Source organism: Colletotrichum spaethianum (genome assembly GCF_022836535.1).
Source record: "Colletotrichum spaethianum MAFF 239500 DNA, contig16, whole genome shotgun sequence".
Taxonomy (NCBI): domain Eukaryota; kingdom Fungi; phylum Ascomycota; class Sordariomycetes; order Glomerellales; family Glomerellaceae; genus Colletotrichum; species Colletotrichum spaethianum.
In genome coordinates, this window is record NW_026054786.1 from 168,263 (window position 1) to 195,067 (window position 26,805).

At 58.6% G+C, this 26,805-nt stretch overlaps 7 protein-coding genes across 7 annotated transcripts; 5 read left to right on the top strand and 2 right to left on the bottom strand.

The window, feature by feature from the left end:
• Positions 1-1,666: 1,666 nt before the first annotated feature.
• ColSpa_06550 (ATP-dependent DNA helicase srs2) lies at positions 1,667-4,636 on the top strand (the record flags this gene model as incomplete). The annotated part of the gene is made up of 1 exon (XM_049272762.1): positions 1,667-4,636. The coding sequence occupies one exon, from the start codon at positions 1,667-1,669 to the stop codon at positions 4,634-4,636; it is 2,970 nt and encodes a 989-aa protein (XP_049128719.1).
• A 518-nt stretch (positions 4,637-5,154) lies between these two features.
• ColSpa_06551 (uncharacterized protein) lies at positions 5,155-5,475 on the top strand (the record flags this gene model as incomplete). Its single annotated transcript, XM_049272763.1, has 1 exon — positions 5,155-5,475. One exon carries the CDS (start codon positions 5,155-5,157, stop codon positions 5,473-5,475), a length of 321 nt encoding a protein of 106 aa, XP_049128720.1.
• Positions 5,476-7,106: 1,631 nt separating this feature from the next.
• On the top strand, positions 7,107-10,997 carry ColSpa_06552 (NPC intracellular cholesterol transporter 1-related protein 1; the record flags this gene model as incomplete). The annotated part of the gene is given in 3 exon segments (XM_049272764.1): positions 7,107-7,373; positions 7,435-8,560; positions 8,572-10,997. The coding sequence occupies 3 exon segments, from the start codon at positions 7,107-7,109 to the stop codon at positions 10,995-10,997; spliced, it is 3,819 nt and encodes a 1,272-aa protein (XP_049128721.1).
• Positions 10,998-14,147: 3,150 nt separating this feature from the next.
• ColSpa_06553 (uncharacterized protein) lies at positions 14,148-18,190 on the top strand (the record flags this gene model as incomplete). The annotated part of the gene is given in 3 exon segments (XM_049272765.1): positions 14,148-14,569; positions 14,584-18,001; positions 18,068-18,190. The coding sequence occupies 3 exon segments, from the start codon at positions 14,148-14,150 to the stop codon at positions 18,188-18,190; spliced, it is 3,963 nt and encodes a 1,320-aa protein (XP_049128722.1).
• On the bottom strand, positions 14,177-17,980 carry ColSpa_06554 (uncharacterized protein; the record flags this gene model as incomplete). Its single annotated transcript, XM_049272766.1, has 1 exon — positions 14,177-17,980. The coding sequence occupies one exon, from the start codon at positions 17,978-17,980 to the stop codon at positions 14,177-14,179; it is 3,804 nt and encodes a 1,267-aa protein (XP_049128723.1).
• Positions 18,191-19,972: 1,782 nt separating the features above from the next.
• Positions 19,973-21,639, top strand: ColSpa_06555 (6-hydroxy-D-nicotine oxidase; the record flags this gene model as incomplete). The annotated part of the gene is made up of 4 exons (XM_049272767.1): positions 19,973-20,473; positions 20,530-20,653; positions 20,714-20,832; positions 20,908-21,639. 4 exons carry the CDS (start codon positions 19,973-19,975, stop codon positions 21,637-21,639), a joined length of 1,476 nt encoding a protein of 491 aa, XP_049128724.1.
• Positions 21,640-22,078: 439 nt separating this feature from the next.
• Positions 22,079-23,880, bottom strand: ColSpa_06556 (cytochrome P450 monooxygenase andK; the record flags this gene model as incomplete). The annotated part of the gene is made up of 4 exons (XM_049272768.1): positions 22,079-22,210; positions 22,270-23,097; positions 23,152-23,514; positions 23,569-23,880. The coding sequence occupies 4 exons, from the start codon at positions 23,878-23,880 to the stop codon at positions 22,079-22,081; spliced, it is 1,635 nt and encodes a 544-aa protein (XP_049128725.1).
• Positions 23,881-26,805: the final 2,925 nt, after the last annotated feature.

Below are 26,805 nucleotides of genomic sequence, written 5' to 3' on the forward strand. Positions count from 1 at the left end.
TCCCAAGATGTGGTTGGACGGATCGACGTGATGGCAGGGGGATTTAAGCGCCGAGGACGACTCCCGGGGTCTTGATTGGGCGGGCTGCTCCATCACATCCAACTTGATCCAACCCCGCGCTGTACCACACGAACTGATTTGGACAACTCAATTCGTCGGTGCAGGGCGACGCCATGCCGGCCAGGGCCCAGAATGGGCCGTCCACTGAGGGCGGAAGCACCGTAGTCCAGTCTGGAAAAGTGGTGAAAGACGAGCGGTTCCCCGGTCAGGTGTCCAGCCTGTCGTTCGTGGTCCTCACTTCTCGTCCTGTCTTCTAACCGTTGCGCCGAAAGGGAAGAAGAGCAACCATGCCAAGGTGCCGGTCAGCGGGAGGGCCATCCCTGCGTCGGGTCCACGGCTACGTCTCTGACCGCGTGTGCTCTTCTGCAATAGGGCGCGGCTTATTGCACAAAGCCACTACGGAGCACTCGTCTGCGCCATCACATCACAGGCCGTCCTCGAATGGGATCTCTGCCTAGGTGTGACTTCGCATTGGGAGCAGCATTAAAGCGTGATGATCAGTAGCTTCATCACCGTGATAGGATCCAGGCCTTCCTTTCCCAATCGACCGATGGAACGTCGAGATACACTTTGCCCCGTTCAACTAATTTTTCCCTGGCAGAGAGGGGAAACCTTGGGATTCGGGGGCAACGGTTCGCTTTCGGCGGGTGGGCGAAGAACTCACTCATCGCAATGCATCAAAGCAAACGAGAACAGACTTTATCCAAGCGGTGCTTACAATGTTCTCTATCCCCAATCGGACATCTCATCCACCCTTTCATTGGTCGGAGTCGTGTGGAAACAGCGGGATGGGACCATTGATCGAGGAAACAAATCTTCAGCTCGTCGAATCAGCGCCACAGATGATGGTCTCGGCGCAGGGCGAGCAGAGGCTGTGGTCACTGAGGTATCCCCGCGGTGCACAACAGATGGTTACACAGTAAACCGTCGGCAACTGCTACCGAATCCGACGAGATACAACGCCGGGCGCAAACCAGCCACCATTGTGGAAAAGTTTGCTTGGGTCGAGACAGTAGCCTGAGCGCGCGCGCACGAGGTAAAGGACTGGGCCAACACAACAAATCCTAACTGCACTGCCGGGTCGCCCCGATGGTCTGGTAAGCCTTAGATCGTCTCAATGGGTCGCTTTGTGCGAGCCGCCGCAAAAGAAAGCCATTGACGAAAGCTTTTGGTGTCGAGATGCCAGAGCGTTTGAGTGTTTGCACCGCCTTCGGTATTTGCAGCGTTCCGGGTCGCCCTCCTGCAGGTGCCGTTTAGGGGTGGGGACCTGTCGGAGGACACCGACCTTACCTAAGTTGCCGCATGTGCGTTCCATTGAAAGTACCGGAAGGTGCACTACTTCAGATGGAGAAATCTCGGTCACTCACGTAATCATTCACGTGCTGTGTCGATTGATGAATCATGTGACACCGTGCCGGGAGTCGCGCTGTTGACATGGCTGCTGGCGCCTCCACTGTGCATCACCCGGACGCGTCGACCAGCCCGTAGCACGCGACTCAACTGACGACAAAGGGTCTTGGGGCTCAGCATCGTTTGCTCACTTGTTGCCTGAATACCAGATCTTGCGTCTGATGTGTTCTTTCTCGCCAATGATCGCTCTTCGACGATGAACTCGTCTAGCTCGGCTCCTGGCCCAGCCGAATCTATCCTGGCAACCCTGAACACAGCACAATGCCGAGCCGTCACATCAAAGTCTTCTACAGTAGCCATTCTGGCCGGTCCAGGGAGTGGCAAGACGCATACTCTGGCTTCCCGCGTCGTCTGGCTTGTGGACAATGTTGGCTATGCCCCCACCGACATTATTGTCGCCACCTTCACGGTCAAGGCCGCACGGGAGATGAAGGAACGCATTGCTAAGGCCCTTGGAGATGACCGTGGGAAGAAGATTGTCCTCGGCACATTTCACAGCATCGCCCGCCGCTATCTTGCAGCTTATGGGAAACGCATCGGACTAGACGAAAAATTCGCCATTGCGGACGATGCAGATTCCAGGTCCATTATCCAGAGGATATGCAAGCGATTCCAGCTCTCGGTGGATCCTCCGGTTGCAAGATCATGGATCAGCAAGAAAAAGGCAAAAGGCGACAACCAGACGCCGCAAAAGCGGAACGGCAAGGAGGTTCCACAAAGCCGCGATCTCGAAACTTGCTTTCGAGAGTATCAGAGCCACCTCGAGCGGTCAAACCTGCTGGACTATGACGACCTGTTGACTCGGTGTGCGGAGCTGTTGCGGAAGCATCCGTCATGTGTTGCCAACGTCCAGGCCGTGCTTATCGACGAGTACCAAGACACCAACGGCATTCAGTATGAGCTCATGAGGCTGTTCGCGCAGGCAAAGGAGAGGATTACCATCGTCGGAGACCCTGATCAGAGCATCTACGGCTGGCGATCCGCCGAGATCAAAAACCTCTATCGTCTTCTCAAAGACTACCCGGACACTGACGAGATTTCCCTCGAGGAAAATTACCGCTCGTCGCAAGCGATCCTAGACGTATCGTTGAAGGTTATCCAGCAAGACAAGAAACGGTACCAGAAGTTGCTGCTTCCTATACACAATAAAGGCACCCGGCCAGTCTTGCGCCGCCTCAAGTCTTCCGCCGTCGAGGCTGAATGGGTCGTGTCGGAGATCAAGAGGACGCTGTTGATGGCGGGTAAGATGCTTACCCATGATGATGTGGCAATCCTCCTGCGATCAGCATCCCTCTCCAGACACGTCGAATCGGCCCTTGGCAAGGCTGGAATGGCGTATCGAATGGTTGGTGGGTTCAAGTTCTACGAACGCGCAGAGGTCAAGGTGATCCTCGACTATCTGCGTGTCATTCACCAACCAGACAACAACGATGCAGTGGCTCGCATCATCAACGTGCCTCGCCGCGGCATCGGAGACACGACCATCAAGTCCCTTCTTGAGGAAGCTGAAAGCTCCAAGTTGAGCGTCTGGGTATTGCTGAACAAGCATTGCCGAGGGGAACGACAAGCAAAGACAAACATCAAAAAGGCCATGGAGCAGAAGATCAGCGGAGAGCTGCTCCGGTTGGTATCGGGAGTCAGGAGGAAAATCCAAGAGCCCCCTACCGGGAGCCCGTATTATCACTTAGTTGATCTCATCGAAAATCTGCTCTCGCAACTCAACTTCCAGAAGTATCTCCAAGAGAACTATCCGGAGGAGCACGAGGCACGATGGGCCAATGTCCAGGAGTTTATCAGTCTGGCTGGAGACTTCATGCGGGACCTGAGCGCAACAGCGGATGAAGATCGTCTCCCGGAGATCGATGGAGTCCAACAGGTGCAAGAGAACGACGCCCTTGGCCGGTTCTTGGCCAATGTCTCTTTGGCGTCGGATGCCCAGCAAAAAGGCGATGCGGATAACAAGCCGATGGTGACCATCTCGACCATCCACGCAGCCAAGGGCCTGGAATGGCCGGTCGTCTTCGTCCCTGCCGTGTATAATGGATCTATCCCGCACATGAGGTCCGAGGATCTCGACGAAGAGCGCCGGCTTCTTTACGTGGCCATGACGCGGGCCCAGTCGCTTCTCTACCTCAGCTGCCCAATGTACAGTTCTCAGAACGGAGGAAATGGGGGCGAGCGTACGGAGTTGTCGAAGTTTATTCCATCAGAGATTCACCCGTACTTTAGAAAACGCGGCCCATCTTTCGAGCCTGGGATCTTGCAAGAAATCGGACGCATACTGCGACGAGAGTCTGAGGTGCCGTCGCAAGACAAAGTCTTCAAAGACATGCCGCTCCTGGAACGGCCTGAGGACAACTTGTACCCTGAGGATCCAGAGGACTCTTTCGGCGAAGCCGATGCTGGTGGCAGAAATAGGCAATGGCAACGGCGTCCGCGGCCGCAGGCAATGCCGGTATCAGAAGACAGTGATTCCCAGCCAGCGTCGACATGGCATACTTCTACGACGATGGATGGTGCTTCCAGCTTCACGCTGCCTGGCTTCACAACCGCAAGCGCAGCTCAGGCAATGCTTGCCGCTGCGAAGGATATGGCAACATCGGCCCAGCGTAGCGACTCGGGTCCTCAAAAATCGACTGGGCCTCGAAGGGGAACGACGAAGCGACCGGCGGATCAGCAGAGTCTTCTGGGCTTCGTCAAGAGATCCAGGTCCGACATGTCAGACGCAGCCGGCTCAGCGGTAAACCGTTCGTTTACTTCTCAGTCACGGCCGGTTTTCCAAGGGCTGCCCGAACTTCCGAACCCGCACCGGGCGCAACAGCCTGCCTCAGCCATCGAGCCGAGCCTTAGCGGGCACAGGCTCGGAGTAAGCAAGCTGCCCGCCAAGCCGGCGAGGCCAGTGGTTGAAGGCACCGTGGGGCCGAAGAAACATTATGCAAACTTCTCGAGTTCACCTCCTCGGCCAACGTCACCTGAAAAGGAGAACCAAAACACGGACCAGCCGCCGCCGATCCGAGAACGGCCGGCTAGCTGTTTGCATGCGACCACGACGACGAACGGTTTTGGAGGGTTCAAACGACCTGCGGCATTGAAGAAGGAAGGGGGCATTGCGCCGATAGACCGGCTGAGGAAACCCTTCAAGCCGCTCACGATTAACAGGTCATGATTGCTTGATGAGATTGCATCTTGCTTGGATTTTGGGGCGTTTACCGTCGATATGATGGGATAGGCGTTGGCTGGACGATTAGCATAGGAGTGTAAGAATACATGACAAAGTGCTGTACTTGTGACTTGCTTGGCATCTGCGCTGTCCGATTTACCCCATCTCACCTTGACCTAAACAGGCAGCTTGAGGTACCTGAGACCCTACTGAAGTTCCTCCGAGCTGACGGACCTGTCTCCACATTTCCGGGTGCAGTCGGCTCGGAAAGCCACCATTACGCTTGACCATGTCGTTCGAAGATGAGTGTGGCGCATGCTTCGTAAAAACAAGACGCTCGGGTCGTAAATAGCAAACGGATCAAGGATATAAGTCCGCCAGAGGGCGCGAGGAGCCGCGAAGAGTGCAACACTTGTCGAAAGCATCATGTTATCTCTGATCACCCTGCAACCAAGTCTGCAACCTCAGGCTGCACATTTGCTTTTCATCCATCAGACCAAAAGGCTGCACAAACAACAAAGGCCATGTCCGCCGCAACAACGCGCATCGCGGCCAAAAGCTTCGCGGCCCCGCAACAGCGCGTCGCTTTCTCCACAACCCGGCCCGGGGCCGCCGCCGCCGGTCCCACGCCGGGGAAGAACAACGTCAGCAACAACAAGTCCGGCGAGAGCCCGATCGAGATCCCCGTCTTTAACCTCCGACACATCACGTCGAGCCCGCGGGCGCGGTTCTGGCTGATCACGGGGTTCTGCGTGGTTGGGAGCGTTGAGATGTATGGGTGGTACAATTTCGGGCCGAAGATTTTTGGGTGGGAGGAGGGTAGGAAGGGGGGTGAGAATGCTTGATGGAGGCGCTTTGAGGAAGATGTGACATTTTCTTGAGCAGCTGCATAGAATTCCCTACTCAATTTAACTACTAGGAAATATTCACCATCCGCACTGTAATGCCTTGCCTGCAGCCGCAGTCTGGCTGTCTTGCTTAGACGTTGAGTCTTGCGATGATTCCCTGCTTCAAGAGTACCTCACGGTCATTTTCTTCATTGTGTGTAGAGACACAGGTTTCCAGATGTGCCTTGAAGAGAAGTTTGCACAAAACACTATAGACACTGCTGAGCCCTCTACAAGCTTTTCTGCTTCACTTTGTCTTGTCTCTGCATATTTCTGTTACCCTCTGCTAGACTTACCTGGACCCTGCTATCCCCACATGGCTTTTTGGTATTGCTAATACGAAGCTATCTAGGTATCGTACCTTCGCGCTTTCCAGCAGGGGCTGAATTTATTCACAAGCTCAATCACCTTACCTATCTATGCCGTTGCCCTGGTCAGAGTCCCAAAACTCATTACGATCGAAGCTCTCCATGTTCTTCCAAAAACTCCAACAGAAACACAGGGACTTTTGAAGCATCGTGACGTTGTAGTTTTCAGATGCCTAATGCCATATCCAAAAGATAGTGGCAAATCAATTCATACACCTGTACATACTTAATGTTGTAAACTATTTCCGGCTATTCTTTCTTTGAAATGAGCATAGATAGTCGCTGTAATGTTGTGTTTACTCTGTAATGCTAATCTAAAGACATATTTACTGCAGTTCTTCCATATATGTTATTGCCTTGTTTCTCTCGAATATCGGAGAGGAATATCTCGACGTATTAGACGAAGCGTGTGGTTCAAAAGCAGTCAGAAAGGTTTATGTGCTATGTTTTTTAGCTGATCCGTTGATCTTGGGACTGGGGTTGGACAGCTCATAATCTACAGGATACTACATCCGTGTCTGTTGTGTTCTCTACTCAGCGGTAAACGGACTGCATACCAGTACATCGTTCAACCCATGTTATGGTTGACACCAAAGCCGTCGGCCCGAGCCTTGGATCGGGATTGAGTTGGCTGGGGAAGCGTGGTGTCCGGAGTCCGGAAGTGGTCCGGTGTGGTCCCCGGAGGAGAATCCGAGCTTGTTCCACATTGGGCAGGTACCAAAAACGGACAGCCACGTGACCATATTCGTGACGCCATTGATATCTGGGGGCATTGACAGCGGAGTGGTTGGGACTGAGCCCGCCAATGGAACGCTCGGCAGCTGGGCCCTTTAGCCAGAGCGAGCGTCTCCACTTCTGCAGGCTGGACGCTGGAACCACCGCCAGGCGGGCGGGCAGCCACCCACTGACACACATTGTTGCACATGGATGACGCAGGCACGCGGGCGGAACAGTCGCAAGTCATACCGGAGCTCCCTGGAAGCTTGCTGAGGTATCGCGTGTCGCACCTCCAACATCCGACCGTTCCATCGTCCCTCCTCCATCCTTCATCCACATCTCTCTCATCGTCGCTGTCGTTGTCGTCGTCCATTCTCGGCTATTCTGCGACGTTATCTCCTCCCATTTGTTTACTCGTCACCCATCTTCGGATACCTTGACGTTTCAACGGAGCACCGACTATAGCCCGAACATAGCCGCTGAGCGGCAAAGACGACATCCACGATGACGCTGTGGAAGCTTCTCGGAGCTGGCAGCCTGCTGCTGGCAGGCCTAAGCAGCAGCGCCACAGCAGAGCCATTCACACCGAAGCATGAAGCCGGACGATGTGCTATGCGCGGCCACTGCGGCTCCAAGAGCTTCTTTGGCAAGCAACTGCCTTGCCCCGACAACGGTCTGGCCGAGGAGCCCGATGAGAAACTGCGACAGCAAATCGTCGACCTTTGCGGAGCGAAATGGAACTCTGGTCCCGTTTGCTGCGATGCCGACCAGGTAATTTGTCATCCCGAAGACCACCTCAATGTAGCGTACTAACGCGTATCTTTTCAAACAGGTCAAGTCTCTCGCCTCCGAACTCGGCACACCGAACCAGATCATCTCCTCTTGCCCGGCTTGCAAGGAGAACTTCTTCAACCTGTTCTGCACCTTCACGTGCTCCCCCGATCAATCTCTTTTCTTAAACATCACAAAGACCCAGGAGAAGAACAAGAAGACCATGGTGACGGAGCTGGACCAGCTCATCTCAAAGGAATACGGCACCGGCTTCTTCGACAGCTGCAAGGAAGTCAAGTTTGGCCCCTCCAACTCGAGGGCCATTGACTTCATCGGAGGTGGCGCGAAGAACTACTCCCAGCTGCTCAAGTTCTTGGGCGACGAGAAGGTCATTGGCTCTCCTTTCCAAATCAACTTCCCCACCGAGTACAACGAGCCCGGCATGTCACCCCGCGACCTGAAGGCGAAGAAGTGCAACGACGAGGACCCCAACTACCGCTGCGCGTGCGTCGACTGCCCTTCTGTTTGCCCAGAGCTCCCTGCTGTCTCCAAGCCTGGCGACTGCCATGTCGGTCTTCTGCCTTGCCTGTCCTTTGCGGCCATCTTTACGTATAGCATTCTGCTGTTCGCTGCTGTTGCCGGAGTTGTCGGACACATTGTCTGGAGACGCCGTGCCAGAAGAGAAAGCGAGCGTCTCAGGCTGCTGCAAGATGCGTCTCCCAGTGACGACGAGGATGAGGGCGACCTGGTTCAGAACGGCGCCATGTTTGACCGGCCTCAACGATACTACAAGATTAATACCTGGTGTGACGCGGCTTTCAGCAAGCTCGGCCACGCAGCGGCACGCTACCAGGGAATCACCATTGGCGTTACCCTCATCATCGTCATCATTCTTAGCGCTGGATGGGTCAGGTTCGACCTCGAACGGGACCCTGCACGCCTCTGGGTCAGCCCTACCTCTCCTGCTGCGCAGGAAAAGGCATTTTTTGATGAACAGTTCGGTCCCTTCTACCGTGCCGAAAAGATGTTCTTGGTCAACGACCAGCACTCCAAGGAACCCGCTCCGGTCCTTAGCTACGACACGCTGCTTTGGTGGATGAGTGTCGAGAAGAGTGTCAAGCAGCTTAAGGGCGCCAAGTTTGGCGCCACCCTCGACGACATTTGCTTGAAGCCTACTGGCACCGCTTGTGTCGTTCAGTCCATCGGGCCTACTTTGACAACGAGCCCTCGCTCGTTGGCAAGAACGACTGGAAAGATCAGCTCCGACAGTGCGCAAAGTCGCCTGTTGAGTGCCGCCCCGAGTTCGGCCTGCCCATCGAGCCCAACATGATCCTTGGTGGTTATAAGGATGATCCCGCCAACGCCACTGCCATCACAGTCACTTGGGTCGTTCAAAATGCAGCCGAAGGCAGCCCTGAGGTTGAGCGTGCCATAGACTGGGAAATTGCCCTACGTGACCGTCTTCTGGAGGCTCAACAGGAGGCCCAGGACCGTGGTCTTCGCCTGTCCTTCTCCACCGAGATCAGCTTGGAGCAGGAGCTGAACAAGTCCACCAACACCGATGCCAAGATTGTGGTCATTAGCTACATCATCATGTTTCTCTACGCATCCCTGGCTCTCGGATCTACTACGCTGTCATTCCGGGATATGATCAGGAACCCAGCTGTTGCTCTGGTTCAGTCCAAGTTCTCCCTTGGCGTTGTCGGCATCCTGATTGTCCTCATGTCCATTAGCGCCTCCATCGGTCTTTTCTCTTGGTTTGGACTCAAGGCCACGCTCATCATCGCCGAAGTTATCCCCTTCATCGTCCTTGCCGTTGGTGTTGACAACATCTTCCTGATCGTTCACGAGTTCGAGCGGGTCAACGTTAGCCACCCCGATGAAATGGTCGAGGAACGGATCGCCAAGGCACTGGGCCGCATGGGGCCGTCTATTCTCCTCTCGGCCCTCACCGAGACTGTTGCCTTTGCTCTTGGAACCTTTGTCGGCATGCCTGCGGTGCGCAACTTTGCTGCCTACGCCGCCGGCGCCGTCTTCATCAACGCCATACTCCAGATCACGTTGTTTGTGTCCGTCCTGGCCATGAACCAGATCCGCGTTGAGGACCATCGCGCGGACTGCATTCCCTGCCTCCAGGTCAAGGCCGCTCGTGTCCACCTCAGCGGCGGCAACGGAAACGCGAATGCCCGATTCTACGAAGTGCCGGAGGAGAGTTGGTTGCAGCAATTCATCCGTCGGACGTACGCCCCCGCCATTCTCGCAAAGCAGGCCAAGGTTATCATCGTCGCCGTTTTCCTCGGCCTCTTTGCCGCCGGGATCGCCCTCATCCCCGAAGTCCAGCTCGGCCTGGACCAGCGTGTTGCCATTCCCGACGGATCCTACCTCATCCCCTACTTCAATGATCTCTACAAGTACATGGAAACTGGGCCGCCTGTTTACTTTGTCACCAGAGGCCTGAACGCCACCGCGCGCAAGAACCAACGCGAGATCTGCGCCAGATTCACCACTTGCGATCAGTTCTCGCTGGCAAACATTCTAGAGGGAGAGAGAAAGCGACCCGAGGTCTCGTACATCTCCTCGCCAGCAGCCAGCTGGATTGATGACTACTTCCTGTGGCTCAACCCCGACCTCGGCGATTCCTGCTGCGTGGAGAACGGCAAGGCATGCTTTGCCGACCGCAACCCGCCCTGGAACATCACCCTGTCGGGCATGCCCCAGGACGGCGAGTTCATCCACTACCTCGAGAAGTTCCTGAAGGCACCAACGAACGACGACTGCCCGCTGGGCGGCCAAGCATCGTATGGCCAGGCCGTGGTGATCGACTCGGAGGCGGACACCATTCCCGCCAGCCATTTCAGGACGATGCACACGCCGTTGCGCAGCCAGGAGGACTTCATCGACGCCATGTCCGCTGCCCGAAGAATCGCGTCCGATATTACCCGCACGACGGGCGTCGACGTGTTCCCCTACAGTCTCTTCTACATCTTCTTCGACCAATACGCCAGCATCGTGTCGCTGACGGGGGCCCTTCTTGGCTCGGCCGTGGCCATCATCTTTGTCATTGCGTCGGTCCTGTTGGGGTCTCTCATGACTGCGTTGGTCGTGACCGTCACGGTCTGCATGACTGTTGTCGACATTATTGGCGCGATGGCCGTGTTTGGGGTTTCGCTCAACGCGGTCTCGCTCGTCAACCTCATCATCTGCGTTGGCATCGGCGTGGAGTTCTGCGCCCACATTGCGAGGGCCTTTATGTTCCCTTCGCGCACCGTCATGGAGCGCGCCAAGAACCGCTTCCGCGGCCGTGACGCCCGCGCCTGGACCGCTCTGGTCAACGTGGGAAGCTCCGTCTTCTCGGGCATCACCGTCACCAAGCTTCTGGGCGTCTTTGTGCTCGCGTTCACGAGGTCCAAGATCTTTGAGATTTACTACTTCCGAGTGTGGCTGGCGCTTGTCATCTTCGCCGGCACGCACGCACTCATCTTCCTCCCCGTTGCACTGAGCTTGTTCGGTGGAGAGGGATACGTGGACCCGGAGAGCGAGGGCGGCATCGAGGAGGACCTCGCCAGCCGCAGATACCGTGCCCTCGTACCTGACGAGGACACGGACTCTGACGACGACTACTAGAATGACTATGGATGGCTCTGTCTACGTTTTGTAATAATAGCTGGAAGTAAAATAATGGAACGGATTTTGCTTGCGTATAAACATTGCGGCCTGACTGCGTATGATTGTGGACATGAGCATATCGCACGTGGTGATTCGATTTCAACAAGTGTTCATCTGCATGTTCCACGCATTAAACGGTCTATTCGGGCACGATAATCGTTCAAGCCGCTTGGTCCACAACTGAAGAATCCGGTCGGGCACGCTGGGGCAAAGGCAAGCCCTGGCGGCGTTGTCAGTATTCTTGTCGGCCGCAATCCGGGCTGGGCCAACGGCAAGGTGCCACATAAGCATGGGCGGGGGTGGGATTGCGGTGACATGTGCGAACGAGGTGACAGCGCATCACGGACGATTGGGCGTCACTTGGGGCGGCGGCGGCGGTGGAGGCGTTCATGTAGGATTCGCCAGTGACACGCAGCATCTGCGGTGGGTTTCTGTTGCATGCGAGACATGTTCACGGTGACATTCGACGATGGGTAGGAGGAGCAGGTGAGAGAATGCGATGGAGAGAAACCGGAGGAAGGATTACAGAGGGCGCGCTGGACGCCGGCAGGGTTCTTGCAGTTGAAGAACGTTGGCAAAGGATGGACCGTTAGCGAAAGTATTCATGGCAACACAGGTCGAAGACGAAGCTGATGGCTCTCAGTATTTGCAGCGTACGATGGCAGACACTTGGTTACGTAGTAGAGGGGTTCAAGATATCCTTTTTGGGTTGAGGCCCGTTTGGGGGCGTCCATCCGATGCCACAGTCCTGGAAGAGATGGGGAAAGGAAATTCAGACGAAGGGACATGAAATGAAATAAGATCAAATAAAATAAAACAAAAAAGGTGCAAGGGGGGGCACGATGCTTCCGAGCTACCTGAGGTCAAATTTCCGTATCAATTTGGCAGGCAAACCGCGTGGTCGCTCGTGCCCCTTTCCGACTCGTAGCTTCCCCCCCTTGTGGACCGAACTGGGCAGAGAGGATGATTGGCGATGGTCAATCATAAGCTGGCAAGTACTGCTACTACCAGTATATCGACATGGCACAGCACGAATGAGGCAATGGAGACGCGCTCTTGGAGGGAGGGGTCCGCGCGTGGGATTGGGGAGTTTGCTAGTCAGTCGTCTGGTCTAATACAGGGGCTCCGATAGTGATGGCTTCGGGGTGGCTTTTTCCCCCCTCGTGAAAGTGTAAGCTTGTCTCCGGCTGGTCTCTCTCTCTCTCTCTCTCGGCCACGGAGATACCTACTGGCTAAGCTTGCCACAGTTGAATCAGAGTTGGGTATGGATGGTGAGCCGTCAATGCCATACCTGCGCCGATCCCGCGACGCTCTCTCTGTGACGGGGACTCTGGGCGAATCGAAACGGCCGGTCGCGTGGATGCATAAAGGTGATGGAACAGGCGCTTCGCAGGGCCGAGAGTTAAGGAGAGAGGAAAAGGGCTGCTCCGATGAGAGAGAGGGAGAGAGAAAGAGAGACAGAAGTGAGAGGGACGTTTGGAACGTGGAGGTACCGAAACAACAGATACCTCGAGGTACGTACCGTGGATATTGGGGGGCCAGCGCAGGGTCTGATTGGACAGGTGGCAGATGCTAGCAAATGACAGGTCGCGGACGGGTGGCCCACCGCCCGAGCTCCTGAAGCGAGAGCCGCCCCCTGCCGTGCTGCTGTGCTGCCCTTCTGCCCGGCACTGTCCACGGGCTGGCCAGCTCACCTGCGGTGCCTGTACAGCTGCCAGGTGCATAGCTTGTCGCCGCTGGCTGTCTGGGAGGGGGGGAAAGAACATGTTTTCCCTTGCTTCTTGGTCGTTGGATTCGGGGAGCAGCAAAAGGAAGTAAACCGTTTCGGAGGGGCCAGCTCGTTGGAGGTGACACGTCTCGATGGCCAGTGACTGCCTACCTACCTAAGATACCGGTAGTGTCTGCAACCCCCTGGTTCTGTGCCTCTGTATGTACAGAGTACAGAGAACGGAGTGTGCGTGTTGCTGGCTGTTGGCCAATGTCGACTGGCCTGTGACTACATAATATCTACCACATGTACACAGAGTGCGCGGTATGTATATGTACACCAACCTATACTACTGTCCTCGTCGTCGGGTGTCAGTGCTGCAAGCCTGCAAGGGCCGCCTAATATGCCAGCTCAACTTTCTCCCACCTGCCTGCCGATTAGTGCAGACGCGTCCAAGTGCATGCGCCTGTCTGTGCCTATGTGTTGCTGTGCCTGTGCCTGTGCCATCCAATGCTTCCCGTCAGTCACCTCCCCCATGATGCCAAAGAATGGAAAAGGAAGGGTCCTGGAGCAGAGACGTCGGTCGAGCCTGGACATCCACCCGGGGGAGGGACAGGGTCGCAGCAGCAGCAGCAGCAGCAGCAGCAGCAAAAAAAAAAAGTGTCTCCATGTCCCCATGTCTCCATCCACGCCAATCTAGAAGCAACATTTTTTTTATATCCTCGCCCAGCTGGCGGCCACCTTACCTAATTAGACACCTCACCTCTAGCCGTCGTCCCGTGTGTCTTCCCTCCCGTAGGCTATCCCGACACCGACATCCTTTCCTCTCGCTCTCTCTCTCTCTCTCTACTCCCCCATTCCCAATCATTCCTTCTCCGTTCAGCTGCTCTTCGCCACTGATCAGAGCTCCCATCTTGTAGATACGACGACATTTCACGTGTCGGTTTCGTGCGTCATCTGTACTCTAGTCGGGGTCTCTTCCTTTTTCTATTCTCTGTTGTTTTGTTTGTTGATTTCCCCGCCGTGAAGCTCCAAGCTCTCGCAAAGGAGGAATCTCGAGAAAAGAAAGAAAGGAGACCAAGACCGGGCCACGTACGACGTGTCACGAGGTGAGTTACCACAAGAACAAGGCCAACACCAATTCAATGCCCCTCGTCCCACCCAATTGTCGTCTTGGAGCTCTCAATGCAGCTCTGCTCGACCTAACATCCCCCGAGGAATGCTGTGACTCCTGCTAGATCGTCCGCCCCCCCCCCCCCTACCCTTTCTGTGTCTCCCATTTCCTGCAGCTATCCGCAATTCCTCCCCATGAACTGCTCCCGGCTGACCTTGACATGCGCCAGCAGAACCATCCAACGCCAGAACCTCTCCCTCCCGCCGACCCACGAGCTCCTGCAAACATGTCCGACACCGGCAGCTTCGAGGTCGTTCAGCACGATGAGGCTCCCAAGGCCGCCCCGCGCTCCCCCAGCACAAAGTCCACCGTCTCGACCGCTTCCTCCCTGAAGAAGCCCAGCTCGAGCTCCGCCGCCGCCGCCGCCACCTCGTCCGCCCGCCGTCCCACCACTTCTTCGACGACGAGCACCGGCAAACCCGCGAGCACCACCTCCTCGACCACCTCCCGCGTCGCCGGCGGCCTGACCAAGCCTCCCACCCGTCCCCCTGGCGGCGGCTCCAGCACCTCGACCACCACCGTCCGCAAGCCCGCGAGCGTCTCGTCCACCGCCACCCACCGCTCGCGACCCAGCGTGTCTGCCTCCGAGGACGAGTCCAAGAGGACCGCCCGCCGCACCTCCACCGCCCCAGCAGTGGCGCCAGCGCCGTCGGCTCGCCCAGCAGGGAGAAGAGGACCTCGACCCTCGGCGCCGCCACCGCTGCCGCGCGGAAACCCGCCAGCTCCGCCGCCAGCTCGACCGCCGGCAGGCCCTCGTCGACCATGTCGCGCACCCCGAACTCGGTCGCGCCCCGGCCCTCCTCCATCAGCTCGCGCTCGTCGGCCGCCACCGGCCCCGTAGCCGAGGCCAAGAAGCGTCTCTCGACCGCCTCGAGCTCCACCATTACCCCCACCTCCGCCGCCGCCCCGAGAGCCCGCACTTCCATCCGCCCCGATTCCTCGGGCGCATCCGAGGCCCTCGGCAAGGAGGTCGAACAGCTCAAGGCGCAGCTCACCGAAAAGGAGACGGAGCTGGCCGACAAGGAGGCGCAACTCACCGAGCTCAAGTCGCAGGTCCAGCAGTCCCAGGACAAGTTGACGCAGTACTCTGATGGGGTGAACAGGGATGCCGTCCAGGTGAGGAACGCCGTCCTCAATATCCAAAAGACCCACCAGGACCAGGTGACCGAGTTGAAAGCTAAGCAGACCGAGCTCGCGAACCAGGTGGATGAGGCCAATGAACATCTGATGGCCACCGATGCTGACTACGAGAAACAGCAGAGCGAGTACAAGGACGCCGTCGCCGCCAAGGAGGCCGCAGAGGCCGAGCTCGCGGAGCTGAAGCAGTCTCTCGAGACCCTCCAGGCCGAGCACGAGGAGAGGCTCAAGGAGAGCGAGGCCGCCCTGCACAAGGCCATGGAGGAGCACGCCAGCAAGCTCGAGGAGCTGCAGAACTCCCTGACCGAGCAGCACAAGTCGGCCATTGAGGCGCTCGAGGCCAAGCACGCCGACGAGCTGAGCCAGGGCTTGTCCGCCACGACCGACCAGGAGGAGGCCCTGGCCAAGATGAAGGCCAGCCACGAGGACGCCATCGCCGAGCTTCAGAAGAAGATTGACGACCTCACGGCCTCGCAGAACGAGCTCGAGGTCGCGCACGAGAGCAAGGTCAACGCCGAGGTCGAGGCCCACAACACCAAGCTCGCCGCCGTCGAGGGCGAGATCGCCGAGCTCAAGAGCAAGCTCGAGGCTGCTGAGAAGGCCGCCGAGCAGGCCAAGGCCGACCTCGACGCCAAGACCGCCGAGTTGGCCGAGGTGCAATCCAGCGTCGCCGACCTCGAGAGCAAGCTCGCGGCCGCCGAGGCCGACGTCGCCAAGGCCAGGGAGGAGGCGCTCGAGTTCCAGAAGCAGATCGACAGCATCAAGGAGGAGATCGCCGCCAAGGACGAGGCCCTCGAGAAGGCCAAGGCCGAGCACTCGGCCCAGGTCAAGAAGCACGATGCCGAGCTCAAGCAGGTGTCCCAGGACTACGAGGAGGAGATTGAGTCGCTCAAGGGAGACGCCTTCTTCAAGCGCAAGTTCCAGGACCTCGAGGCCAAGCACACCGAGCTCGAGACGGAGCACGGCGAGCTCAAGACGAAGCACGGCGAGCTGGAGTCGCAGCACGGCGAACTCACCACCAAGCTTGGCGACCTCGAGTCGAAGCATACCGAGCTGACCACCAAGCACGGCGACCTCGAGTCGAAGCACACCGAGCTGACCACCAAGCACGGTGAGCTCGAGGCCCAGCACGGCGACCTCACCAAGAGCCACGCCGACACCTCTGAGAGCAACACCAAGGCCCTTGAGGCCGCCAAGGCCGAGCTCGCTGCCGCTGTTGCTGCTCTCGAGGCCAAGGAGGCTGAGCATCAGAAGGCTCTCGACGCCATCCGTGCCAGCCACGCCGAGGAGCTCGAGGGAGCCAAGAGCGGTGCTTCCGCTGACAAGGACGCCCAGCTCGCCGAGCTCCAGAGCCTGAAGGACAGCCACGCCAAGCAGCTCGAGATTCTCAAGAGCGACAGCGAGGCCAGCCTGGCCAAGGAGATTGAGGCGCTCAAGGCCTCCCACGCCGAGGTAGTCGAGGCTCTCCAGACCGAGACCTCTGGCGAGAAGGAGAAGCTGCTCGCGGAGATTGCGAGCGCAAAGGAGAAGGCTCTGGCCGAGAGCTCCGGCGACAAGGAGAAGCTGCTTGCTGCCCACCAGGAGGAACTCGCTTCCATCACCGAGAAGCTGCGCGCCGAGCACGAGGCCGAGCTCGCCGAGGCCAAGGAGAAGCTCGTGGCATCCCACCAGGCCGAGCTCGAAGAGGCGAAGAAGGAGCTTGCTGCATCGCACAAGGCCGAGTTCGAGGAGGCCAAGGCGAAGCTGCTCGAGTCGCACCAGGCCGAGTTGGCCTCTGTCAAGCAGGCCGGCGAAAGCGCCCACTCGGAAGAGCTCGCGACCATCAAGATCCAGCTCGAGGAGGCGCTGACGCGCATCCGTGAGACGGAGACGTCGAGCGCCGCTGCTCTCGCCGAGGCCAAGAGGGACCTCGACGACACCCACTCCGCCGAGGTCGAGAAGCTCATCTCCATGCACGCCGAGCAGCTCGAGGCGCTGAAGCAGCAGAGCTCCTCTGGCGCCCGGGCCGAGCTTGACGAGATCAACAAGGCCCACTCCAAGGTCGTCGAGGAGCTGACGAGCCAGTACGAGGCCCGAAGCGAGTCGCTCGCCAAGGAGGTTGCCAAGATCTCTGCCGACTACTCGGAACTCGAGGCCGCGCTCCAGGCTGCCAAACAGTCCGTCACCAAGGCCGAGGCCGAGAAATCCAAGAGCGAGGCCGGTGCGGCCGAGCTCCAGGCTGCCCTGAAGGCTGCCAGGGACTCGGTTGCCAAGGTCGAGGCCGAGAAGGCCAAGCTCGAGGAGGAGTGCGGTGAGCTCGGTGCGATGATCTCGACGGAGAAGTTTGCTCGCGCCGAGGCCGAGGCGGCTCTCGATGCCGTCAAGAACAAGACGCCCGACACTGCGGAAGCGGACAACCTCCGCGAGCAGCTCAACAACGTCAAGAAGGGGCTCGAGGAGGAGCTCAACGTCGTCCAGAAGAGCCTCACCGCTGCCAAGCAGGAGGTCGAGGACGTCAAGGAGGACCTGTTGCTCGCCCAAAAGGAGCTCGAGGCGTCGAAGCTCGAGGCCGACAAGCAGCTCAAGACCTACAAGGCCGACTACGAGGAGCTCAACGACACGATGACCAAGATTGTGGAGGAGGAGCAGGCCAAGCGGAAAGCCCTGGAGGAGCAGATTGACGGCCTGAAGAAGACGCTGGCCGACAAGGAGAAGGGCGTGGAGGAGTTCCAGGCGCAGCTCAAGGTGAAGGACGCCGAGATCGCGGAGGCCAAGGTAGGCAAAACACGGGACGGCACGGACGGACGGGCAATCACTAACACGGCACAGGCCAACGCGGCGGTCGGCAAGCCCAAGGGGCTCGCGGCCAGCAGATTCGCGGATGCCGACGACGAGGCGGAGGGCGCAGCGGACAAGCCCGCGGAAGGTGAGGAAGAAGACCATTCCTCCGAGGCACTGGCTGTGGTGCGACCGCCCTGCTTGATGCTCCCTTTGTCTGCCGAGGTGACAGGAAGCTAACTGGAGTCACAGCTGCAACGAGCTAGAGTCAACGCGAACCAGATCCACAACATGGACCGCGACATGCAGGAGAAGAACCTAGCCATGCTCGAGTCCATCACGGACTTCCAGCAGTCGCCGCGGCTCGACAAGTGAAGGTATCGCACGCACTGAGAGAGCAAGATGTCTGGGTTGGCTAGCAGGCTCGCCACGGGCCTGACGACTTTCGCATCATCAACAACAACAACGCAGGGCACGTTTGGCCACTTCTCCTCGCCCGCACGGCCGGGCGTAGGTTTCTTGATTTAATACACAGCACGGGGGTTTTTCATTGTCAGACAGTATGTCCTACTGGCGCTGGCATGTTGAGAAAGCAGAAGGGGCAAAAAAAAGTGTGCTTGTTTTGCGTACTGGTACCAAATTGATTTTGCAGGAGATGGATGGAGACGAGGAGCAAGCGCCGTGCTGTGTGTGTGTGTGCGTGCTGCGTCGTCTCGGCAGGGCGCGCCGCAATGTAATTACGGAGGAAATGCGTGTGCGGCATGTGTGACGCCACGAGGTAGCAATGGACGATACCCCCTTTTTCCCTCTCGCTGCAATATTTGCTGTTCGAGGGTCTCCATCGCTGTGAGAAGACGTGATTATGTGAGTGAGCTTCATGTCAGCCACGACGTGGCGACTGCGGACGACGAGCACGGTCAATAGACGCGGTCGACATGGTTGATTGGCAGATGGCAGGGCATCTCCGGCCGGCTTGTAAGAAAAAGGGTATCGTATGGTTCTTGATAATGGCGCGCCACGATGGCTTCATCGGCGGTCACAGCCCGGGGATCCTCGTCAAGCTGATCGGGTGCAGGTGCGGGTGAGGCGCGTGCGCCGCCCGCATCCCGTGAAACAAAACGGTTCCTGATCGGAGGGCGGGGAAAAAGGAACCACATCTTAGCACCTGTACGCTGCAGTGGTCAAATTGCATGAGTCGGTTGTGCTGACGGAGAAGTGCCGGCCGATATGGGAGGGGCTCGGGAGGGTGGGGGGACGGAAGCGATGCGCGGTGGAGAGGTGTGGAGGGATTAGCTGAGCAAGGAGGGACGGCGAGCTTTCTTTGAAAAGAATGGCGTCGAGGTGGGTTGTTGATGGGATGGTTCTTTTTTATTATTATATCCAACTCATATTTACCGGACACAACAGTCTCTGCTTGTTGGAAATCCACTGAAGCCGATTGAGTTGATTGCTCGGTTCCGTTCCCTCCGTCTCATCTGCACCGCTGGGTTCTACCGACTCTTTGGACGTCCCAGCTCCTAGTCCACATTGCCAGCTACCGAGGGGTGATATTGTCGTTTCGATTTTGCTCCTCTTGCCGCATGCCTGTCGGAGCTTATCCGACTTAAGCTTGATTTGATAGATCTGGGGCAGCCGTCCATTTCAAGACAAGGCGCGAACCCGAAGGGTGCAAGTAGAGCGCGGGGTCAAGGTAGGCCCGGGAGTCTCCTTTCCCGTAGCATTAGGTGTTGAACATTGGAGAAGTGGAAATGCTGAATGAGTTTCTAGGACTTGAGAGGCGCCGCATCGTTGAGAATTAGACGTACAGCCGGCCCAAACTTGCAAGAGCGACACGTGGCCCGACGCCTGGTCGATCCGAACTTTTCCGTGCATCTGAATCTTTTCCCCGGCATCTGCGGCCCAGGCTCAAGCTCTTGGAGCTCGCATCTCCGGCTCAGTCTTATTGTCAGAAGGTTTCTTTGTTTTGGGTTTCCTCCATCTCATCTGTCACGAGGTTACTGATCTTGCAATCCTTACGGGAACTGGATACCGGACGATTGTCTTGTACTCTGTAGATCGCAACCCTTGTCAAGCGCGGGAAGCTAGCGCAACATCACACACACTCTGCCCTTTGGGATTTAGGAACCAGCAACCAAAGACACGGAGGAAAAAGGAACAATGTCGGACTCAACGCCCCTGCCGATCCTCTACGCCAACGACACGCCCTCCGCAGAGTACTCCGCCGCCGTCTGGGGCCGCGTCTTCAACGCCCGGCGCGACTTTGCCCGCCGGCCCGCGGCCGTCGTGCAGGCCACGCGCAAGGCCCACATCGTCGAGGCCGTCCGGCTCGCCGCCGAGCGCGGCTGGCGCGTGAGCGTGCGGTCCGGCGGCCACTCGTGGGCCGCGTGGTCCGTCCGCGACGAGGCGCTCCTGTTGGACCTGGGCGGCTTCGGCGCGGCGGTCGGCGGGGACGAGGGCATCGCGTACGACCCCGCGACCGGGATCGTCAGCGTCGCGCCCTCGAGGACGGGCCGGCAGGTGAACGGGTTCCTTGCGGGGCAGATTGGCGGGCCCGGGAACGAGAGCGAGGGCGTCGGGAGGTGGTTTCCGGGCGGGCACTGCCCCGACGTCGGGCTGGGCGGGTTCCTGCTACAGGGCGGGATGGGGTGGAATTGCAAGGTGCGTCTGTTCCCGTCCCTAGTTCGAGCAGAAGGATATGATCTGACGGAAGACAGAACTGGGGCTGGGCGTGCGAGAACGTTGTCGCCATTGACGTCGTCACGGCCGATGCGCGGGAGCTCCGGTGCTCCGAGATGGAGAACGCCGACCTTTTTTGGGCCGCGCGCGGCGCCGGGCCGGGTACGTGGCGCCGGACTTCAACTGACCCTCCCCCGGAGACAATGTGCTAATCCGTCGCAGGCTTCCCCGCCATCGTCACCCGCTTCCACCTCCGCACCCGCCCGCTGACGGGCATGTTCCAGTCGCTCTACTTCTACCCGCTCGACCGCTTCGAGGAGATTCTGAACTGGGTGATCAAGGTATGACAAGTCCCCTCATCATCCCGCCCCCCCAACACCACATCGCGGACCTTGTTCCTGACGCACAAAACCCAGGTCTGCCCCACGGCCGCCCCAGAACTCGAAATCGTCATGCTCGCCCTCACGCCGCCGGGCGCGACGGCGCCGCAAATCATGGCAAACTTCCTCTCCTTGTCGCCCGACCCGGAGCTCCTGGCCCCCGTGCACGCCTCGCACCCGCCCGACCCGCTGGCCACCGTCGTCGCGACGCCGACCTCGCTGCCGCTGCAGTACGTCGACCAGGACGCCGCGAACCCGCCGGCGCACCGGTACATCTCGGAGAACGCGTACGTGGCCAACGACGCCGACGTCCCCGCGGTGCTGAAGAAGGCCTTTACGGAGCTGCCGACGCCGCAGTCCTTTGCGCTGTACTTTTCCATGAACCCGTGCTCGCGGCGGCAGCAGCGGCAGCAGCGGCAGCAGCAGGCTGGCGGCGGCGGCGGCGGGGGCATGCCCGACATGGCGCTGAGCATGCAGTCGGACCACTACTTTGCGCTGTACACGGTCTACCCGGACGCCGCGGACGACGAGCGGTGCCAGGGGTGGGTGAGCGACGTCATGGCCGGCGTCGAGAGGCACTCGGTCGGCAGCTACCTCGGCGACGCGGACTTCCGGTACCGGCGGACCAAGTTCTGGGGCGCGGAGCAGGGGGCGCGGCTGATGGAGGTGAGGCGGAAGTGGGACCCCACGGGACGGATCGCCGGGTTCCTGGACCCGGAGGATAAGAGCCGTGCGGAGGGGTTGAAGAACGAGTTTGAGTGGGAGTGAGGGGGTGCGGGTTTTGGACCAGCTGGTCTGTTTCCGACGCGCATACTTGTGCAGTAAGATGTCCTGTTGCAGTATACAGATAAAGGAGCCTGTCGAGCATCACTGGTATAGACGGACTTTGGTAGAGAGGAAGGACTGAGTTCATGATTAGAGATGGAAACCTGTCACCGAGGATTTTTTCCTGTTGCAGATGGTACAGATAATGGGCCTGTTGGAAATACATCGTATAGAGACCTTGAAGAGGGCCGAACGCGTTGCCGTCACTCATAGAAACCTGGTGTCGAAAATATTATGTCAAACACATTTGTAAAATGACACTTTAAACGGGACGCTGGTATCAATGATGTGAACAGGCTTTTTGTGATTTGTCACGTCTAATGTGCTTGTATCATCCACGTCGTCAGTCTCGTCAGCAGTAATCGTACACCACCGCCCCGCCTCACAGCGCCGCCTTCTCGCCAGCCTCGGGCTTGACAATCTCCCGCGTCGCAAACTTTGCGTTGAAGTTGTTCTGCTTGACGAACCACGCGTTGACCAGCTCCCACTCCTGGCTCGGGTCCTTGAACGAAATCTGCAAGCCGTCAGCATACTCGTCCGGGGTCGTCGACACACTTCACGGCAAACACTCACGTCGAACCGCCGCAGCAGACTCGGCACCACCTTGTAAATCTCCAGCAGGCTAATGTTCTTGCCGATGCACGTCCGGCTGCCCATGCCGAACTGGAACATGTGGCCGTTCATCTCCTTGATGCGCTTCTCCTCCGCCTCGGCGTCCTTGCCCTCCTCCGGCAGCCACCGCTCGGGCCGGTAGACGTCGACGTCGTCGCCCCAGATCTCCGGCCGGCGGTGGATGATCCACGCGCTGCACCCGACGATGGTGCCGCCCTTGACAAACGTCCCCGCAATCTCGGCGCCTTGCTCCGGCACGATGCGCTCCAGCGGCAGCCCGGCGGCCGGGTGCATGCGGAAGGCCTCCTTGATGCAGGCGTCGAGGTACTCCAGCTTCTGGCTCTCGGTCCACGTCACCAGCCCCGTCTCGGAGTCGCTGAAGCCGCCGGCCCTCGCAAAGTCGTCCAGCTCCTCCCGCAGCCGCGCCAGCGCCGCCGGGGTCCGCAGCAGGTAGTAGAAGACGGCGGCCAGGCTGATGGCCGTCGTCTCGGAGCCGGCAAAGGCCATGCTCACGGCCATGGTCTGCACGAGGACGTCGGACATGAAGTCGGGGCGGGCCTCACGCGCGGCGAGGAACTTGGAGAGCAGGTCGGGCTGCTGGGCGAGCTTCTTGCCCGAGGTCACGGGGAGGAGGGGTTCCTTGCCGTCGAGCTCGGGGAGGCGTTCGGCCATGCGGTCGCGGGCGAAGCGGGCGACGGGGAAGGTGGCGTCGATGAAGCCCCATTGGGAGAGCTTCAGGTAGATGGGGTTCTTGAGGAGGAGGCGGTCGAGGAAGGGGATTTGGCCGATCTGGGGTGTGTGTTAGCCGCTGACGATGGTCTACCACTCGACCACAACACGCACCGGTGCCACGTAGAGGAACAGCTTTCCCAGGTACGCGACGATGCCGTCGATATCCTCGTTCTTCTCGACGAAGCCGTGGCGCTTGCTGTAGGTGATTTCGCCAATCACGTCAAAGGCGTAGAACTGCAGCCACGTTGTGAAGTCGCAGCCCTCTTGGTTTCCGGCAAACAGCTTCTCCGTCTGCGACAGGAACAGCTTGGTGGTGTTGTCGACAAAGGGCTCGTACTGGACCAGCGCCGACATGGAGAAGGCCGAGTTGACGCAACGGCGGAACTGCGAGTGGAACTCATTGTTGGTCGTGCTAAAGAGCGACTCCAGTCTGTAGCCCTTGGCGATGGACTGCTGTACGATGTAAAAGTCGGACTACGGATGTCAGCAACCCTTGCTTTCCACGATGGACATCACACAACAAAGTACCTTGACGAAGCCCTTGTTCAGGCCGTAGATGGTCTTGAGGGCCGCCGGGTCGGCGAAGGAGAGCGTGTTGGGGCCGAGCCGAACAATGTCGCCGTACTTTTCATGCAGTTTCCGATGTGTCACCTCCGGACGGCAGCCCTTGACGTCGAAGAAGCGCCACCAGTCTGTTAACGAGGCCAGGAAGGGCCCCGGGTATTTGCTGAGGCCGTTGTGGTAGTGGTTCTTGACCAGCCAGGCCACGACCAGTGACAGGCCGATGGACAGCCAGTGCTGCGCCACCGTTTCTAGTATTGTTTCCGTAATGCCGTGCATCTTGACAGGGTGTGGGGTGTCATGAGATGTTTGTAGGCAGGAGGGAAGTGTGGGAGAGAGGGAGGACGTCGGGGGTTCCTCTGGTATAAGACTGGGCTGGGTGGGAGAACCGGGCGGGAGGGTACAAGTAGATGTAGCCGGCACCCAGATGGACTTCCCGGGTCAGGTACCGAAGAGCAATTTATCCAGTTGCTATCCTGGGGTGCACCGGCCGGAACCTATGGGGGCGGAGAGGTGTGCGAGGGGCATACCATGCCATACGGGTCGACGTGCAGCTGCGACTGTACCTCCGGCGGGCGGGTGGAGCACGACAAGCGTCACTCCTTGGAGACGGGCAGACGCGCTCGTGTCCGTATGTCTTCTCCAGGCGGCAGGCCGGCAAATGAGATTGGACCTTGGTCAAGGTGCTTGTAGCCAAGCCGAGTCGACACCAAGGCAGCAAGGCTGCGGGACGCAACGAGCGGAGAGTTCAGAGGGTTCAACCCTCGACGACGGTTTGCTTGCCGTCTTGTGTCTTGCCACGGGCCGGCCGAGAAGCATTGGCACTCGGCGTCAGTCTCGTGGGAGATGAGACAAGACTGCGGGAGATAATAGAGTTAGGATTCGCAAGGGTTTCTTGCGTTTCTGGGATCCTGAGTTTGGGGGTCCCGTAAATATGGAAGTGGGTTCGGGGAAGGGATGTCGAGAGTCATGGACATGCAACGACACAGGCGGTGGGTGTTAGGCGCCGTGCCGATGGAGGCGAGGACAGCCACACGGGAGAGGCTGGAGTGGTGGGAATTACGAGCATCGATGGACATGACAAGTCGGGGCGGCGGAAAACAAGAGTCGTGTAGGTATTTCGGATCTGGGCTTGGGGGCGTTCCCAGCCGTCCGGAACCTGCGAGTCTGGACAAGACGTTTGACGACTAGGTCGTCACACTAAGAGCCCGTCGGTCTAGTCTTGGCAACTGGAGGGCAAGTCGGCAGGTCGGTCCACTTGAGGAGGCAACTTCAGTGATAAGGAACAAGTCTCAGGCAGCGGCCGTCCGTGTCGACAGCCGAGGCGCTGTGGCGGCAACGGGTAGCGCAGGGAAACAGACACCAGACGGCCTTGCGATCGAAATCGCCGCTAGACGACGGCCGAAAGGTTGCTGGCACCACGGCTGACTTAGATCAGACTTCACGTCTCCGTATCAAGAGATGAGCAAATGGAATGCCACACCTTACGCAGCACTCATAACCCTAGCTGGACGGCCTCAGGTACCGCGGAGGGTGGTGACCACTCAGAAGCTTGCAGAATGACACCGGGGGTGGTCCACTGCCTAGTGCGCGTAGTGTACGAGTAGGCCATCGTCCCATGCAGCAGCAGTGCGTACCTAGTGTCTCGGAGGACTTCAGTAGGTGCTGCGTTAGCCAAGCGCGTGAGGAGATCCTGGGGTACGGATGGGGGGAACCCTTGTCGATGAGGAGGAGTTGGAGGGGGGGGGGGGGAGATTCCGCTACCGAGAGAACCGAGCCGGGGCATACCAACTCGTGTTGTCATTCGCGTCCTTTCCTGGGCAGGCGTGCAGCTTAGCTTAGCGCATCAGGTTCGCAGAGAGGCAGATCGCGGTCCCTCGGATGGTCATGCTGTCATCCAGAGCTGGAATGATGGAGGGGCGTGGGAAGGGAAGGGGGACGCCAACCGAGTTGCCTGCCGAAGGAGAATAAACGCTTCGTGTTAGTGCGTGCGCCTACAGTCGGTCTGCACAGCACAGGCACGGACGGGATTTGCAGCGTGAAGTGCGCGTGGGATTTGTGCCCATTGTCAAATGCCAATGCCAATGCCAATGCCGACCCCCGGATGGAGACGGAGGGGTGATGGACACTTCCGGACAGGCTGGTCAGGCTTGTCAGGATAGTCAGCTTGTCGTCTGGCTCATGACTAACGAGATGTTCGGCAGATGCAATTCCGCAGCCCGTCGTTTACAGCGTAGAGCCCTTTTTTCTTTCGTCCCAAGTGCGGACGCTGTTAGCCCAAACGAGGAAAAGTAAGTGTCACAGCAGAGCGATGATTCGATTGCACCTTGGATCGAACCCGTTGGGCTGGCATCTCCGAGGCTCGATTTCCCATTGGCTCAGGAGAGACGGGCCGGCCATGGTTACACTGCGCAGTGTAGCATTGGAATACAATTCATCGGGGAAAAAAATTTATTCTTCGAGACAGGCCAACGTACCCGCGGAACGTGAGGCTATGCAGAATCGGGAAGATGGAGCCACCCGTTCATCTCAGAAGATGCCGAGAAACTTGCGACGGGCGACGTAGAAGCAAGCAAGCAAGCAAGCCAGCAACAGCAACATGCCGACGACACCAGAAAAGAGGCAGCAACACCAGCAACCCAGCATTGACGCGCATCGTCGGCGGTGAAGGGGGAGAAAACTCCGGCCGACCCACCACCGCCGGGGTGCCTTATCTGCGGGGGAGGGGGGACCCCATACGAAGCTGGAAACAGGCATGACATGGCCATGGCATCTGGTGGAGGGAGGGCACGGCAGTTGTAAATGGGCTCACTCGCGCTCGCGAAGCTGGCCGGCACGCTGCGCTGCGCCGGGTTGAAAGGGAAGCTCACCACTCAAGAGACTCTGCTGGGAAGGCTGTGTTCAGTCTCTGGAAACTCTGAGCAGTCGGCAGATGCGGGATGGCATCATTCCTTTGTCCTCGCGTCCTGGGGGCCCATGATCCGACTCGTCTTCATGGGCCGACCCTCTTTGTTGGCAGGTCTCTTTGCCCGCCGCTCTCGCCGAGCGAGGCGGACAAGACACACACACACACACACCACACAGCTCGAGACGGGCCAACTACCAGCGAGAACCAGAGACACTCAAATTCAACGTCGATCCGACATTCATTGCCGAGTCTCTGGCCCGAAACCCTCCAAGGGCCCCCGTACTAGCTACTGCAGG